At 40.2% G+C, this 19246-nt stretch overlaps 1 protein-coding gene across 1 annotated transcript; it reads right to left on the reverse strand.

Annotated features, from left to right (window-relative positions):
- Positions 1–840: 840 nt before the first annotated feature.
- Positions 841–9898, reverse strand: LOC124284496 (hercynylcysteine sulfoxide lyase-like). Its single transcript, XM_046720568.1, has 7 exons — positions 9769–9898; positions 8264–8380; positions 5342–5455; positions 3901–4053; positions 3324–3349; positions 2289–2501; positions 841–936 (listed from the first exon to the last, which is right to left on the reverse strand). The coding sequence occupies exons 1-7, from the start codon at positions 9896–9898 to the stop codon at positions 841–843; spliced, it is 849 nt and encodes a 282-aa protein (XP_046576524.1).
- Between the last annotated feature and the right edge of the window lie 9348 nt (positions 9899–19246).

The following is a 19246-nucleotide window of genomic DNA, read 5'->3' on the forward strand; positions in this document are numbered from 1 at the left end:
TAAAATCGCTTTAAGATACAACATTTTGTTAACATTTGTTAATATGATAACAATGATCTTTTAAATGCAATATCATTGAACTTAATAACAGCTAAAACGTTATTTGATCAAGTCAGTGCGCCGGAACATCGTTCATTCACGACTGACGTGTGTCTAGTGACGGGTCAATTTTTGGGAAAGTCAACGGTTAAAAGTTGGAAAATCTAAAAGTTAACCATCCCACGAATACATCAAGAAAAAGTATTCTGTCAAGAAACTCAACAAGTCTGAAGATTAAACAAAATTTTGTTCTATGGAAGGCGTCTTACAGTCACGTCAGTAGTCCCAGTAGAGTACAGCAGTTCCAAGAAGGATAACTCTAGTCGGAATCCGAGTCAATGGGAATAATACGCTTCTTTGGAGCAGATGGTCGACTGACAGAGGAGTCATTCGAGATGTTGAAGTGGAAAACACCACCGTAAATTGGACCTGAGAATAGTGCATGTACAGAAGATTTACGGCATGCGACAAAGACTGTGACGTCATGGTTGCAGTCTGAGGCTGAGGATGAGTGGGCCGAGTGGTGGAGTTACAAGGGTTTGACAACAATTTGTTGAATTTGTCAATGAATTTGGATCATGAAAAGTAGTTCCGTCAACCAATCATATTTCTTCTCTGCTTAGCTGACCAATCAACGTTGAGAATCACTGAAAAGCACATGTGCGATTCTCACAAAAATAATCACCTGCGTATCCTAGCCCGTATGGGTAATAAATACAAATGTTTGGCACATACCAGTGTACATGGGTACTGAGGCAAGTCTGGCAGTCGGATCACCCTCATTGTGGGAGACTCCATACTCTAGAGAGGTATCTGTAATGGCTCTGCTTTGAGCTTCTTGAGAATATACTCATGTGCCTCTGTGGCGAGACTGGATGCGTAGCCGATGATCTTATCCTGAAACAGATTCACGACATGAACATGACTAGGTAATTTTTCCAATTGTGTCTGTAAGCATGTAACACCCTTACCTGTTGGTAATAATATGTTTTGAAAATTCAACACATTTTATATACATACAATCCATCACAATCAAAAATAAAAAAGCAATATACATGTACACATTCCCGTTTACATTTTTATGACCTTCTATATCTTTAGATAAATGTTCTATCATCTGCTATATCTCCATGCTTCTTTATTCCATCACAAGGGATAAATATTTTAGTGCAAAAACAGTTAAGGATCTTTTTAGCAGTATTAATTATCATTGAATTATTGAATTTTTAAAAGAAATTGAACTAACTGATAAATATTGATGGCTATATAGATATATATTTTATCACTGGTAGTTAAATTAGCACCTTAGATTGTTAGTGGCAGTATCCTCAAGGGAGGTTGAAGTACCGTAAAATTATTGTCCTCCTGAGAGGATACGAAAGTCCCAAAACATTCGAAGAAAAATTTAATCTTCCACCTTTTTACTTGTAGTATTATTATTGTCATTTTAATTGTGGCTAAATTTGCCTACAATCGCCAGCAGCTGAGATGATGGTGTAAATCCAGCTATGGTCCATGCAGGTAGCAAAGGCATTGTAAGTCCCCTTGGTCCCATGCCAGTATGGTGATCTACCTTCAGTTGTTGGCGATCAATAGCCAATTTTTTACATTGTATTCTACTTTTTAAAAATACATGTTAGCTAGTTTTAACTCTTTTTTGTCATACTCTAGTTAGTTTACAGTCCGTCGATGACTGGTTATTTAACTACTTGTATTTATTGTGTATGTACAACATTTCTCGTCACTACATGGCTGAACTATTGCCGAGGTGACGTTAAATTTTAACTAACTCACTCACTCTCCATGCTTCTCATTGTATTAAACCCTGGCCATTCCCGTGGTTCTCCCGATCCCAGATTACCTCTCCTTGACCTTAACCAACCAGTTTGATGCTTCTCAACTCCAACTAACCAGAATGCTAAACACCAAGAAAGATGTTGGGTTGGCGACCTCAACAACATGGTGGCCCTGTCCCCATTCCATACGATAAGGTTTGCGACAAATACAATCTAGAATATTTCCTGAAACGCTAAAAATCCTAAAAATTATTTTTCGTTCACCCAATTCTCTTTGGCTGGTAAAAACATTGATGTAACTTAAGGGTGGGTAATTTTAGATCGCAAGAATTACAGTGATGTATGTCAGTGGTTTGGTTAGCGAAAAGCATGAGCAAATGAGTTATACACTGCCAGGATGTCGTTCTGAAACAAAACCAAAATATATTCAGCCACCGAGCTGCTGTTAGTTACCATTCCTCCAATCCGCTGGTAGGAATTCAAATGCATATTTGGCGAAGTGGTGAATGGGGTCTGGTCTCTAGTAGCCACTTGGAAGAACTGTTTGTCCAGGGACAGTCCGTGGCACCAGCATGTCACCAGCGGGTGAACCCAGGTATGATGTTCCCGCTTCACGTATAACATTCCACAGCCCCTGGGAGTGAACAGCCATTTTGTGGAAACTGCCTGTATAAGAAATAAACAGTAAAGCACCAAAAAGTGCAGAAATCAGCAACCCGTGAAGATCCGGGTTAGAATTGGTCTCTCATAATTGTCGTAGAGGCGACCAATGGGATCAGGTGGTCACGCTCGCGCTGACTTGGTTGACACATGTCATTTATTACAGATCGATAATCAGGCTGTTGATCACTGGATTTGTGTGGTCAGACTCGATTATTTACAGACTGCCGCCATATAGCTGGAATATTGCTGAGTGCGACGTTAAACAACAACCCAACAAATACAGAATCAGCTGACCGAGTTATTTCTCTAACTTCTAAGTTCCAGTCAAGTGTTCTCGTCACGATATGGTTGAAATATTGCCGATGTGACGTTTAATAATAACTCACTCACTCACTCACTTCTAAGTACGACCACATTATTCCTGCTTTGGAATCTCAACACTGGTTTCCTGCTAAAGTATATAGTTCTCTCTATGATGTTTTAAATGAGCTTAACATTCTTGCTCCAGCCTCAACATCTCTCCTCACAGAATCAACTACAACTCTCTGTTCTCAGGATCAACATCTACTTTCAGTTCCACCTGCTCGTTTCCTTCTTTTGGAGGAGCTTCTATCATGTCGCCCCACATCAATGAAACCCTCTGTTACAACCTATTAAACTATCTACATCTCTGGATTGTTCTTAAAGGAATCGACTGACTGACTGAGTTTGGTTTGTAAAACCAATCTCCAGTCAGTCAGTCATTCACTAGAGCTAATCAAAACAACTTTCACGGCTGCCTTCAAATGATTTTATAGATTTTATATTTTAATGTTTGTAGTTTACTTGCGCCATGAGCATGCCAGTGGACACTGGTACAAAATAAACATCCAATGTTTACATTTGATTATTAAAAACTGGGAACCTTATACAGAACATGTTAACAACAGCAGTACTTCCGGATTTTGGAGATTTGGTTTTGGTGAAGGTAGGGCTTATAGGGTTAGGGATTAAGTTAGTTGTTCTTTGTTCATTATGTTACATTTACAAACATAGACGGGCATCGAGTCAGTCTGATAGTGAATGCGGTCGCCCTTCATGCCGAAGGACTCGATTCTCGATTTTCACGTGGGTACAATGTGAGAATATAATTCATAGGTAATACTGCTGGAATATTATCATAGGCGGCGTAAAACCATACTTATCATGTACACCAAATTCTCTATGATTTAAGCAACACATTGCACAGCTGCAAAACTGATGACAACTGTCTCATTTGCCCGCTCGAAATATTATCCATTTACAAAAATGCTTAAAGTTCTTTTAATTTGTGTTACAATTTGTTTTTGAATCGGAAACAAAAACAATCCGTGAAAACCTGTCCGTATAAATTCTTTATCCTTGGGTATGAGATCCAAATTACCCGTAAAGACATCGGCGCCGAGTTCGGTGAGATTGACTGGAAGTGTACCAACAGCATGTGCACCGTCTACGACGGCCATAACTCCATACCTGTGACACAGATCGACGAGGCGCTTCAACGGCATCACTACAGCTGATGGACTGGTGATGGCATCTGACATACAATTACAGGTTAAGGTCAATACAAACATAAGACAATATTTACGTTATCCAGCAAAATCATTATCTTGGCCATTCATCCGAAGATGCTAAGATGCCGAGAAGATACTAAGATCCTAAAATACCCATGATGCTGAGCAAGTTCCTATTTCATGAGGAGTCGTAGAGCTAAGACTGTCAAAGTGTTCGTTAAAATGTGAGAATCACAGCTCTACCATCAGTTCGTGAAACGGAGCCCTAGCCTTTCTTTGGGTTTATGTGTCTGGTAGAATCGAAATGTGTTGATCATTATTAAGCTAGTGAATGGAACGTTTCGCAGCACTCCGATATCTCAGGTGGTTGCAGTTAGCGTAGCGTTCAGGCAAACTATACTGATATACAAAGAAAGTACGCACCTGTTGTTTTGAGACTATTTATACAACGTAAATAGTTTGCTAGCAATGTTCCAATTGGGTACGATATCTATGGTGTTATTGCAACACGTAGACAATGTTTGCGACTTGTGAGTCGCAATCAAAACACTTTTTCTAAATAGTACGCTGTTTTCAGGAAAACATTTTACCAACCCATCAGGTGTGTACTTTCTTTTGTATGTCTGTTTTAGTTTGGTGGACGGCTAACTGTCCACAGTGTCGGTATACAATGACACACAGAGACAGCATGGCTTTACATTATGAGGGCGATGTTTGACGACTCAGGCGAATCCGATACAACATTGTTCAGAGACAAAAGTACGTCGCCATGGCGGCTGTGGAACATGTGCTTTTGAAGCAGATATTACTAGGTTTGGTCATGGAAACACACTCATATTATACTGAAGGGACCGATATTTGTTATGGGTATACTGTTTGGTTAGTTGGTTGGTGTTTTACGCCGCACTCAGCAATATTCCAGCTACATGGGACCAGACAATCAACAGCGTAAGAGTCGATCTTCACAAATTGGAATACGATGTCAATCAAGTCAACGAGTCTGACCACGCGATCCCGGTAGTCGCCTCTTACGAGAAACATGGGTTACTGAAGATCGATTCTAACCCGGATCTTCACGGGTTCAGGTACTGGTACATGGTTCACGTATGTTTCCATATTACTTTCAAACAATATGTGTTGCAAAGCGTTAATGAGTTCCGGAATATTGGTTACACACATGTTTTAGAAACTGTTGTTATCATTTAATTGAATAAAAGACAAAATTAGTCACAAATGATGTTTCCCTTGGGTTGCTGAAGATCAATTCTACCCGGATCTGAACAGTTTATGGCTATGCTGAACAATACTCACCTATGATTGCAATTTTGGTGTTGGGGTTGGATTTGAAGAAGTCTTCATATTTCTCACAAATCTCATCCTCACTCGATATCGGAAATTCGATCTCCATCTCAAAGAATTGAACTCCTGGGAATCAGAGGAATATAGTCAGTGGTTATGAGACAAACGTAAACCTGTATGTTTGTGGAACTTCTCCATGTCACTAAGTACTACAACATCTACTTTCTAGCATTACGCCTATGGAGAACACTTTCTGGAGTCATTATGTTGTCAATGTTTTCACATAGTATTGTCGGTATTATGCCTCACAAGTTGCGAAATTTCTTCTCATAATTTGGACTTTCTGTGACATTCCCTGATTCCCTGCTATCCCCAAACATATACACACATGTATACACACACACACCACGACACAAACGCACACACACACACACCACGACACAAACACACTCACACACTCACAATCCAACACACATATACACAAACCAACTCACACACTCACAAACCAACTCACACACTTACAATTCAACACACATACACATGTAAACCAACCCATACACACACAAACCAACACACATACATACACATCAACACATTCACACAAACAGATACATGCACACCACCACACACACACAAACCACCACACATGCATGCACACCAACAAACACACATACATACACACCAACACATTCACATCAACACATTCACACAAACCAACAGGAAACAAACAACAACACACACACACACACACACACACACACACACAAACCAACACATATACATGCACATCAATACATTCACACAAACTAACACATACATGCACACCAACAAACACACACCAACACACACACAGACCAACATACATACATACATACATACATACATACATACATACATACATACATACATACATACATACATACATACATACATACATACATACATACATACATACATACATACATACATACACATTTCCACATTCACACACTAACACATCCATGCACATCAACACATTCATGCAAACCAACACACATACCAACCCATACATACACACAACCAACACAAATGCATGCGCATCAACCCATTCACACAAACAGATACATGCACACCAACATACACACACACAAAACTAACACACACATACATGCACACCAACAAACACACATACATACACACCACACATTCAGGCAGACAGACAGACAGACATGTTTATTCGGTAAAGGCCACAGGCCCATCATACAGTCATTTGCATATGATATAGATAGTTTAGTGCACATGCTGTGTAAGAGGAACATTTCTAATGCGCTAGGAATTACATGATACAGAAAAATACTGACATCTCATGATGTTAATAAAATTGGCATTTACATCAAAATCAGTAAAATATTTCTGAATATATCTTAACCTTAAATCAGAAAACACGTACACACTTAAGGAGTACATTAGATTCATCTTCAATCACATTTTTGTCGTCCAATTTACAAAATAGACATAATCTCTCATTGTAATTAACTTTATTGTATCTTTCAGTTTCAACAGCTAAATTGAAATTACCACATTTAAATTTAGAGGAGTGAGATCTGAGATGTAAAGGAATATCAGAATTTAAATACCTTCCACATTTAAAATGTCTTAAATTGGGAGTAATAAAACACTTATTAAATTTTGAATTGAAGTGGACCAACATTGTTTAAGATTATCCGAAAGTCTCTGGTTAAACAAGGATATGAAATAATCAACATTGCCAACATCCTGACTGATCCATGCATAGCCAAAACCATACTTAAATAAAATATTTTTGACACAAGTTGCCCAAGTAGTGCGGCCAACATCATCTTAGGACTTGAGCATAATATAACAATGTTTTGGCAGTCTATCATAAGGCATATACAATAGGTGACACCAGTATTTAATTATTTTAGTCATATAAGTAATTTATAGAGGAAGTCTGCCACATTCACCAAGAGCCATGTTATTACAGGTAGATTTTTACGAACTTCCAAGAAATATTTACAAAATTGTACCTGAACAGACTCAATGATGCTACAATAGTTAGTACCCCAAACCACACATTCACATCAAAACATTCACACAAACCAACAGAAACATACACACCAACACATACAAGAACGAACACATGCATGCATACCAACACACACACACGAGCCAACGCACATGCATACAAATCAACACATTCACACAAACTAACACATGCATGCACGCCAACACAGACACACCAACCAAAACACATACACACAGAGCAACACATACATGCATACACATTCGCACATTCACTCAAACTAACACATCCATGCACACCAACGTATTCATGCAAACCAACACACATACATACACATACACACAAACTAACACATGCATGCACGCTATCACAGACACACCAACACACACACACAAACTAATAAATACATGCACCAACACAAAACACAAATAACACCAGTGTATGAAATAGGACCATTCGATACACCCTTCCTTTACCCCCAGATTCCTCCACGTGTAGTTTTAAAATCCTGTTACAATTTTGAAAAAGAAAACGTATATTTATTGACATGGCTTACTCAGTTATTCATGTTTTTCTTCACATATGTACATTTGCATTCCTAAAATAATTGCTCACGTCACACGATAAAGATGCAATGCCAACCAGCACCATGTCAAGTATCACATGTATCTTTCACACTTCAAAATATTCTCGCTTTGTCTGGTTGTCCTATTTTAGCTCTGTATTTGCGAAAGAGAGATGCCCATGGTGGGGCTGAAGATTTGTTTGTTGTTTAGCCAATTTATCAAATACACTTTCAAAAAAAAATTTATATCAGCTTCATATGGATTACTGCATAAGCAGGTCGTGGATCCGCGTTCCAATACCTTCAAGCTCATTATGATTATTATTTTAATTTTCCGCCGCCTCACCCTTAAAGAGATCCGCTGTGGCCTGACAGGTGTAGGCCACAGGCCTAAATGTCAGAGTTGTGTACATCAGAATATCTCCAGGCTTGTAAGGGCAACACTTCAGCACTGTGTTTATACCTGTGATTAAATTTATCATGTTGTCATGAAGCATTGAATTTGCATTTACAAAATTTCACTAATGTCAAAATGTGCCTTTTATTTTGGAAATAATTTCTGCATGATTCCTGAGTTGCAGGTGACCTACGTTTAAAAGGTTAACAGCCACTTTACTGTATCATTCCACCGGGTACCCATTAACTGCATGGTGAACAAAGTGGACATTTAGACAAATGTCTTTTGTCTAAGCAGAAAAACATGGGATATATGCATTGAAGAGTGCGGAAGGATCGGTGCCTTGAATTACTAAAAAACCATGCTGGCGAACCTGTCTCTATCCCAAAGCCTCACTACCGGGTACCCAGAGTAAACAAAGGCATGTTAGGGTAAACGTAGTCTGCCCAATAAGACACAACATGGGCTACCAATCTAAGAACCTCCCAAACCGCCCACCCCTGCGGTCAACATTGATAAAGGCCAAAGTGAAACGATGATGATGATATCGAACCACGGTGAGGAATTATCTTTAGTGAGTGAGTGAGTTATTATTTAACGTCACATCGGCAATATTTCAGCCATATCGTGACGAGAACATATGTGACATGGAAATATCTTTAGTGAAACAAATATGGTGCTGACAAACCCTGAATCCTGGACTCGAACCCGACCTGTACGAGAATCTAACTTTATATAACATATTGTATACTTCAGGAACAGGAATCCCTGAACCAACCACTATCTGCCTGATACATATACCTTTTTTCAGTTGATGTACAGGGCACCGGCCCATTACAACACAGATAAGCACATAAACTGACCGGCAAAAGAAAGAATACCAAAGGTTACCATTTCTCAAATTTTAAAGAAATATTTTTGAAGTCAAAATATACACTGAAACATGTCGCCCCAACGTGGTAATTTGATACCTGCAGTGAAATTCACTTGCGCATGTCTGACGCCACGTGTTTCTGTAGTATGCGTGTGATATTTATCTCAGGTTGAGTACAGATGTTGCTAACACCACTGTATTATGTTTTGTGTGTCTAGGTAGTCTGGGTTAATGGTAATGACCTCTTGAAAACCATGTATACTTTCTTTTGCCGGTCAGTTTATATTAGTTTCTTTGTTCATGCGTGAATATAGTTAATGCTTCTCGTACATGCATCAATTTCGAAGTAGGTACAGACTTTTAAATGTGAAGGCATGCAAATGACATATATACATAGCTACATTTTGCTTTGTATCAATGTTGTAACTGGACATTATAAGTGCAAATTGTTGCCTTGACAGATGTTGTATACATTTTTGGCTATGTATTTCTGCCTGAAACATGTCTCCAAAGTGTTATTGAATAAGGGCGACAAAAGCTGATTACAATGTCAGACCGGTAGAATCATTACAACTGCTACCTGTGGTCGTATTCTCCACAAACACCAGATCCTCCTGCTCACAATGCATAAAGTCTGCTGCTGCCTCCTGTGATTCCTGCCAGTACGTGTAAGCATTCCTCCTGTACCAGTCATCGGGGTGTCTCTCCATCTCATCCAGGAATCTGAAGTCACCAATAGATATGAAGTTTGTTGTCTTAGGCGTGTGAGTCCATGATGGAAAGTAAATCTTTTTTCAACACTGATCATATTTTCAGTTATGTTAAGAAACAAAATTGATCGAATAACTTGGTGTTAGGTCGCACACAGCCTTCCACAAAAGTAATCCGCTAGAAATTTACCTTCGTTGCACTTGTTGGACACACTTTGGAACAGCACCAAATGATCCATGGTTGAGAAATATCTCGCTTTTCTGGAGGGAAAAACTCTTTTCTAATCTTTGCCCCGTACTCTACAGATTCATTTAGACCTTCCAGTTCCATGCTGTGGAGATAAACGTGGATATTGTGAGTCACATCGTTGTTTCATACCGATGAGATAAGAACTGATTGGTTTGGTTGTGAGTTGACCTTCCAGCTTCATACTGTCGAGATAAACATAGAAATTATTACGCTGTGAGTTGACCTTCCAGTTTCATGCTGTGCAGATACTCATGGATATCATTAGGCAATGAGTTGACCTTCCAGTTTCATTCTGTGGAAATAAACATAGATATCATTAGGTTGTGAGTTGACTTTCCAGTTCTAGATCCTCTACTTTCTCTTCCTACAAGATCGAAAAAGTCTCAATAGCTTGTTTTCGTGCAGCAGTGAGGGGAGACGCGCTTGAAAATCAGACGCCATTTTTGTCACCTTGTCGTCGAGTCTCTTAAATCTATTGTTTAGATCCGAGGAGTTAGATTTTACGTCTTTAAACGTAGCCATCAGCTCGTTGCTTTTACTTTCAGTTCCCGATGTCCAATAATACACAGATATCTTCCTGGTCGTGACATGAATATGAGCAGGAGGTCATGTTAATATTTTAATATGAATGAATGAATATAATACACAGATATCGTCCTGGTCGTGACATGAATATGAGCAGCAGGTCATGTTAATGTTTTAATATGAATAAATGAATATAATACACAGATATCGTCCTGGTCGTGACATGAATATGAGCAGCAGGTCATGTTAAATTTTTAATGTTATTTTTTTGTCTTTTAAACAAGCCTCTATCCCAATTTGAGGAGATTGCCCACAGCGTCAAGGAATTGCATTGGTGTTTTCAGCCCAAGATTGAGCTGCTCCTTGAGGCGACACAAACGATGCTCCATGGGTAAGTTCATTATGCCAGACAGGTAATGCCGTGTGTTGTTTTAACTAATTGTAGGGGTACTGGGATGTAGGGGTAATGGGATGTAGGGGTAATGGGATACAACAATCCAGTTTTAGATTCCGGGCACGGTTGGCTGATTTCGAGCCGTGTGTTGAGCAGGATCCATATGAACCTGGGTTCGTCTCGACACAAGCATCTGATACAAGTATTAGACTCAGACGGATCGGAAGTCGCCGGCACATTGAACAATACCTCTTATTGATTTCAGTAGTGAGTAGGAGAGTAAAGATTTTAAGTCACATCGATAATATTTCAGCCATATCGTGACTGAAAATGAGTTATAATTTCATACTAAATAAGGGTGAATTATATAACCCTGTCAACGAAGGACAGTAAAATAACTAGTTTATCACAGATTTCAATTTTAAACTAGTAATGAACTCTAAAACATTTTAAATATATATGACAATACAATATAAAAACAGGCTATAGATTGCCAACAGCTGAAAGTAGTTTTGATTTCAGTACCTATCACGCTTCTTCGCGCTTTGTCTGGGTGGCCTATTTTAGCTCTGTATTGGGAAAGAGAGATGCCCATTGTGGGACCTGAGAGTTAATTTGTTTGTTTGTTGTGTACGTCCACCCTCTTCCAAAACACGCATGCTCATCCAGGTCAATATTGTTTTTATTTACTTAAACAAAACTTGGAGGCATACGATAAATACACTATTTAATGCATCTACAATCTCGTGACGAGTTCCGTACGAGTGCAAATATCTAGGTTTCAGGTACATAAATAATTCACTAGGCACATCAAATATACTGTCATAATATGTGATTTATTCAAATGTGCCAACGAAAACTGAATTATTTAAACGTGTAATGATTCTGGTTGCCCAGACTTCAATACAACCTTTTCCAGGTTAGGACACAGCATAACGACTAAACGTGTACATTCTCCGTCGGGAAACTGACAAAACACTTTCCACATCCATAAAAAAATGAAAGGAGTCAGTTGTTACAATTCTGACAATATCATCAGCAAGTGTTTATGAATCACTATCAAATATAGATGATACCAGGTAAGACGAATCATGAACCACAGAAAGCACCCGTCGTAAAAACATTCAAAGGCTAGTGAGTTGTTCACCATCGGGCTTCATGGCACAAGATAAAATAAAGATTTGCATCGGACATCATTTTTGTCTCTGATGGATCCATTTTTGAAATTAAGGAAACAAAATCGACCTACCTCCAAAGGGGAGTTTTAGAACAGTTTGGTTTCTTACTGTGGTTTTCTATATTGATAAGCTAAAATCCCAACAGCCAGTACGAAGTCCTGGATCTCCTGTTTGTGTGGAAGCAGATGTTAAGTGATCTCTTTTATCAGCTTCATATTTACACATCCATATAATATTTCTACGCGCGTACCTGTAACGGAGTGATCGGCACAAAATATAATCCGTTGAAAAACACAATCAATTTGTACAATTGTAGCATTAAGAATAGTAGAATTACATAAATAATTGATAAAAAGGAAAAGAAGATATTATCGCAGATAATTGGCAATTTAAAAAAAGCCGTCCTACTTACTATATACCTTTGACCCTACCTGTTGAGCTCGAATATGTCCTAGGGTGTCTCTGTGTGTGTGTGTGTGTGTGTGTGTGTGTGTGTGTGTGTGAGGGGGGGGGGAGTTTTTTATATAATTTGTAATACGAAATGATTATATTACAGATTCATTGTTTGTTCTCTGTCTTTCGGTTTCATCCTGGGATGAGAAGAGTTTGTGTGTTTGTTGTTTAACGTCGCACTCAGATATATTCCAGGTATGTGGCGGCGGTATGTAAATAATCGAGCCTGGACCACACAGTCCAGTGATCAACAACATGAGCATCGATCTACGCACTTGGGATACGATGACATGTGTCAACCAAGTCACCGAGCCTGGCCACCCGATCCCGTTAGTCGCGTCTTACGACAAGCATGGGTTGCTGTAGACGGTAACGTGTTTGTCTGCTTAGACGCTGCCTTAGCATATGCCAAGCAAACATAGGCAAAACGAGACCTGCAAATAGGGTATTGGTTCTTCAGAGAAGGTTAAGTAGTTCCAACCCTCTCTGAACTAGAACTGAAAGAGACCGAGAATCGCCGTTTATGTCGAGAATTGTTCCAACCTCAGGCGTTTGGTGGCTACGTTTTATAACGGTTGAAATGCAATTGATCGGAGATCTCAAAGGGCGTAACATGACTTCAGCTGAAAACATTTAAAATATACTGAGTCAAAAAAGAAACTTCGCAAAATGTAATTTGAAAAATAATGAATAATTTTTCGCTGATGACACATCTATGTATCCGAAATGGGATCCCTATCTTTCGACTCTATAAAAACGTTAGCAAAACCCACCCAAACCCATCCATTCGTCGTGCAAATGACGTTAGTCCCAAATCAGGTTTTGCACGTGCAGTCGATCACGTGATCTTCGCATCGAAGTTTTCTACATATGCACGTGTGTGCATTGGCCTCAAGAATTGAAAAAAGCACTTTTAAACCACAGTTCTAACGGTACTTGAAATGCCACGAATGTCAAATGTGCAACGTGAACGTGCCGTTGGCATGTTGCAAGCGGGAAGATCAGTTATTGACGTCGCAAGAGCAATGGGATGCAGCCGTCGTACTGTGTATGACTTGCGAGGTCGTCTTCAACAAACTGGCACTACTTCTGATAGCCCAAAGTCGGGTCGTCCACGTGTGACGTCACGAGCAGAAGACCGTCAAATCGTCCTACGTCAACTACGTGACAGATTTCTGCCGGCTACACGAACCAGGGCTGAGATGTTTAGAAGTCGACTGTCCTCACAGACCATTCGAAATCGGTAGCGGGTTGCCAATCTCTATTCTCGACGTCCATATCGTGGGCCAATATTGACGCCGTTTCATCAACGTCAACGTCTGCTGTGGGCCCAACGTCACCTCCGATAGACCCAGAGAGACTGGAATCGAGTCGTCTTTAGCGATGAATCCAGGTTTACCCTCAGATTCGCGGACGGCAGGCATAGAGTTTGGAGACGACGTCGTGAACGGTATGCCCAATGTTGTGTACAGGAAGTCGACAGATTCGGGGGCGGAAGTTGCATGGTGTGGGGTGCTTTCTGTAGGAACAACCGTTCCCGACTTCTGGTCATCCGTGGAAACCTCACAGCTGCTGCTTACCACGACCAGGTCCTCACCCCTGAACTTGTTCCTTTCATGGCGGCTCATGGCCCAGGTCTACAGTTCCAGCATGATAATGCTCGGCCGCATACCGCGATGTTGACAGGAAATTTCCTTCAAAACGCTGGAATCAACGTCATGGACTGGCCATTGAGGTCCCCTGATCTTAATCCAATAGAGCACGTTTGGGATGCACTTGGGAGAAGGCTTTGTGGTCTTAGGAACCAACCTCAGAATTTGCAGGAACTTGGCGCTGCCTTGCAAGAGCAATGGCGCAGAATCCCCAACCACGTGTTCACAAGCATCAGGCAGTCGATGAGGAGACGGTGTTTGGCAGTGGTGAATGCGCTGGGCGGCCATACACGATATTGAACTGAGAAATTTCGCATTTTTGTTCTCGTGACTTGACATTCTGTATACCCATGTTTTGGAACGGCGGTGTAGCCTAATGGAACTGATTATGGCACTGTCAGTGTATCACACAGATCTCAGCAATGAAATAATAAAAAGTTAACCATCTTACCATCTCTTGTTCTTGTGTAGTGCCATGAAGAAAGAATGTGATGTTCTTTTTTGACTCAGTATATAATCACAGCTCACGATAACATTTCCTTTCTATATTTCATCCTCTGTCACATACATTGTACCACATGTGACAGCAACAGTACCAGCAATGCACATCTCATGGTCTGAAATTGACAAAGCTGAGGAAAGAGTGGGTCTGTGTTGGACGGGGTGAAAATAAAATAGATAATTATAATTTGTGCATCAAATACAAAGAAACGTATTATTACATTTCACGATAATGAAACACCACACACGTGTTTCTGTAAATATAATAGAATAATGTAATAGGACGAGATACAAATATATATGTTCAAATGCAATATCGCAACATGAAATAAGACCGATTCAATATTGCACAAAAACATAATCAGTATGGATAAACACCTTTTATGATCATATCAAACCAATATATGGTGCCCACGGCTTAACACACGGGGCGTTACAACAATCACAATAAACAATGGCTGTGAGGTAAATAACTGCTGAGCGGTGTGTTATCAAATATATGCGCGTTTTGAAAGTAAAAGTCATGAGTTAACCCAAATGCTTTTTTTGTTTCAGGAAAAGTGAAATGACAAAACAAATTGAAGATGTATGATGTTCAGCTGAACTGGAAAAAGGCTATTGAAGTACCAAACAAAATATATGGCACTGAACTTAAGAAAATATATTCTCCGGGCATCGTAACCATCATTACCAGCTACTGTTTCGAATGAATATACTTAATGAGCTCTTTAGCTGGTAGGGGCGGTGGGGTAGCCTAGTGGTCAAAGCGTTCGCACGTCACGCCGAAGACCCGGGTTCGATTCCCCACATGGGTACAATGTATGAAGCCCATTTCTGGAGTTTCCCGCCGTGATGTTGCTGGAATATTGCTAAAAGCGGCGTAAAACTAAATTCACTAACTCACGCTTTAGCTGGTAACGCTGGCAGTAAGTTATATTAGCCGTCTTGTAAGGCAACTAAGAAAATCTGGTGGTCAAGCTCTCTGACTTGATACTCTTAATCGTACCCAAGTACTTAGTCTGTCTCACAGTCCCTGAACCATATTATTTTCCCCAGTGCTTAGCCCTCCCTGCAATGCTTAAACCCTAAATGAAGCATGTCTAGATTTCCTCAGGTTCAGGACCTTTGGTCACACTGGGGATCCTTTTCAATTTAAATGGGTTTATTTGCTACTATCAAAATTATATGTATTCAGGGACTAAACGTTAGTCTACCAAGTACTCATTATTTCAATCACTGGAGTGTCTGATCCAGAGTCGATTATATTTAGTCCGCCGTTATATGGTTAAAACACTTCTGAGTTCATCAACAAGTAAAAAAAACAAACCGGAAGTGACAGCGCGTTGTTCACCTTTTACCAATACGTGATGGTTCTGTATGTAAGAGCCTACAGTCTGTTGTCGTCCAGATCAAAGCAATTCACCATGTAGAAAGCTGCGTCCCTTAGCTGTACCTAAATACATTGAAATCCGAGTTAGAATTGGTCTTCAGCAACCCATGCTTGTCGTAAGAAAGGACTAAAGAAATCAGGTGGTAAGGTTCGCTGACTTGGTGGACAAATGTGATCGTATCTCATTTGCGTAGATGCTGTTGATCACTGGATTGTCTGGTCCAGACTTCTTCATTTACAGACCGCCGCCATATAGATGGAATATTGTATTGAGTACGGCGTTGAACAACAAAGAAAATAAAAACAGTATTCAGCTGACGAAGTTGGTTTTTTTTTAAAGTTTTTAGGTTCGAGTGTAGTTCGTATTTGGTTTGGGATTAGGTTAGTGGTGCTTTGTTCACTGTGTTACATTTCTTATCGTAGACCGTGTATTTTATCCCAGTAACACTTTCCGAGGACACTCGATTTAACAGATTCCTAATCCCTTCTCCCTTCCCGTCCACGCAAACTTGACAAGCAGTGACAGATGTGAATGAGTTTAGTTTTTACGCCGCACTAAGCAATATTCCATCTGTATGGCGGCGGTCTGTAAATAATCGAGTCTGGGCCAGACATCCCAGTGATCAACAGCATGAGCAACGATCTACGCACGTTGGATACGATGACATGTGTCAACCAAGTCAACGAGCTTAACCTCCCGATCCCGTTAGTCGGCTCTTACGACAGGTGAACCGATCCACATTGCAACAGCTCAGACGATGCTTGCTGTAAACCCATCATCTGGCTAGTGGGATTGTATTTGCCTGATACTAATGTGAATCCAACACAATGGGAAACATAGTAACTCATCTGACATGCAGCTGTTACAACAAGCTGAAAGGTTATACTCAAACCATTTGTCATTCATCATTTCAAATAACTGCTTTTAGTTTATGTAACTTTAATAGCATATGTAGGTGAATTCCTGAACCTTAACGCCTTGATGTTTTTCATGTAAGATGATGGCACAATGCCCCTGACGCCATTTGTCTTTGAGGCATCAATGTTGAAGACGGTGCACTGGCAAAGGTTCGTGGCTTAAAGCTGATCAAGTTGCGATCTTCGCGTGCTTGTGACTGGACTTTTGAGGACCTCTTCCCCCATTTCTTTGTCGAAAAGTCTGTGCCGGTCTGACCCGTGAAGATCCGGGTTAGAATTGATCTTCAGTAACCCATGCTTGTCGTAACAGGCGTCTAACGGGATCGGGCGGCCAGGCTCGCTGACTTGGTTGACACATGTCATCGTATCCCAATTGCGTAGATTGATGTTCATGCTGTTGATCCCTGGATTATCTGGTCCAGACTCGATTATTTACTGAGTATATTGCTGAGTGCGGCGTAAAACTAAACTCACTCACTGTGCCGGTCTCCTTACAACCCAATTTGGTTTTCGGCTAATGACCAACAGGTCATTCATGCAGGATTCACGCCCATTGTACCTACCCATTTGTCGGCAGATGATATGTTTCTCCGTTAAGAGTTGTACAAGAATTAGGATTACAGTTCAGAATACTTGAAATTAGGCTTGGGTTTTTCATCCTCTTCTGGTCGGTATATGAAAGGTGCCGAGTAGTTTATTGCAAGGTCAAAATACACGTGCTCTGCGAACATGCAGCAAACGTACCGCAGATTTCGGGGTTGTGCTACGCCGATTAAAGCTGGGGGCGGTTTAATCTTGTAGAAAGACAGGGTGAGTGAGTTTAGGTTTACACCATTTTTAGCAATATTCCAGCAATATCACGGCGGGGGACACCAGAAATGGGCTAGGCACATTGTACCCATGTGGGGAATCGAACCCGGGTCTTCGGCGTGACGAGCGAACTCTTTAACCATCAGGCTACCCCACCGCCCCTAGAAAGATACGGTCACCCAAAAGATGTACCGTGCACCCTAGTTATAATGCCCCCGGTTATAATACCACCCTGAATACAATGTCATGATTATGCTAGAACGGATTTAATACCCTGGTTATAATGCCAAACTGGACCTAATTCCATTTGCCAATAGTTTTTTAAACAAAAGTTATTTTCTATGGTGGCTGATTAGGGCCATCGCTTTCTCGCCTTAAAATTCGGAGGCGATAAAGCGAGAAAGCGATATCACGAGACGAGAAAGCGATAACACGAGACGAGAAAGCGATAGCACGAGACGAGAAAGCGATAACGCGAGACGAGAAAGCGATAGCACGAGACGAGAAAGCGATATCATTGCGCGAGAAAGCGAAAGAGCGAGAAGGGAGCAAGCGATATAACAAGGCGAGAAAGCGATAGAGCGAGAAAGCGATATAACAAAGCGAGAAAGCGAGAAAGCGAGAAAGCGAGAAAGCAATATTTCACATAATTCTGCCCTGCCTGCACATGACGTCTTGCCTGCGTAATCAAACAGGAGGCTTTATTGTCATTTGGTTTAGTCGTATAGAAACAAAATGAACATGCTTTCAAATTCTGTGGTATCTTCGTAATTAATCCTTTAACTTGTCCAAACAATAATCCAACAATAACTCCAGAAACCGAGTGTGTTTTCGTTGAAATAAATGAGCGCTCTTAAAATGTCTGTAAAAAGGATAACAATCATTTAATGTATTGTTACATCACTAATTAGGTCTGGATTAATTCCTGGCTTATATTTCTTTATTGTCATTTCCCATGTTAAATGCCACCATTGTTATCTCATTATTCATTGAAAATAATTTAGTTTAGATTAGGAGTTGAGAAGTTGGACGTAAGAGGGTTGGGAAGTTGATTACGTATAAGTTCAACTAAGTAAGTAGTATAAAGTATATTGTGACTAATTGTGCAGGACAGTTAAACTGTTTCTGATAAGCTAATAAGGAGTCTACTAAATAGATGAATAGGGGTTAAATGTTAGGGCTGGGGAGGGCTTGGGAGGCAGGGTACGGTGTTTATGTTTTTGGTAGTTGATTATGTAATATCAACACCTATGGTATTACCTCTTATTTACAATTTC

This window comes from Haliotis rubra, unplaced genomic scaffold, assembly GCF_003918875.1.
Source record: "Haliotis rubra isolate DU_JTF1 unplaced genomic scaffold, ASM391887v1 Scf338, whole genome shotgun sequence".
NCBI lineage: Eukaryota > Metazoa > Mollusca > Gastropoda > Lepetellida > Haliotidae > Haliotis > Haliotis rubra.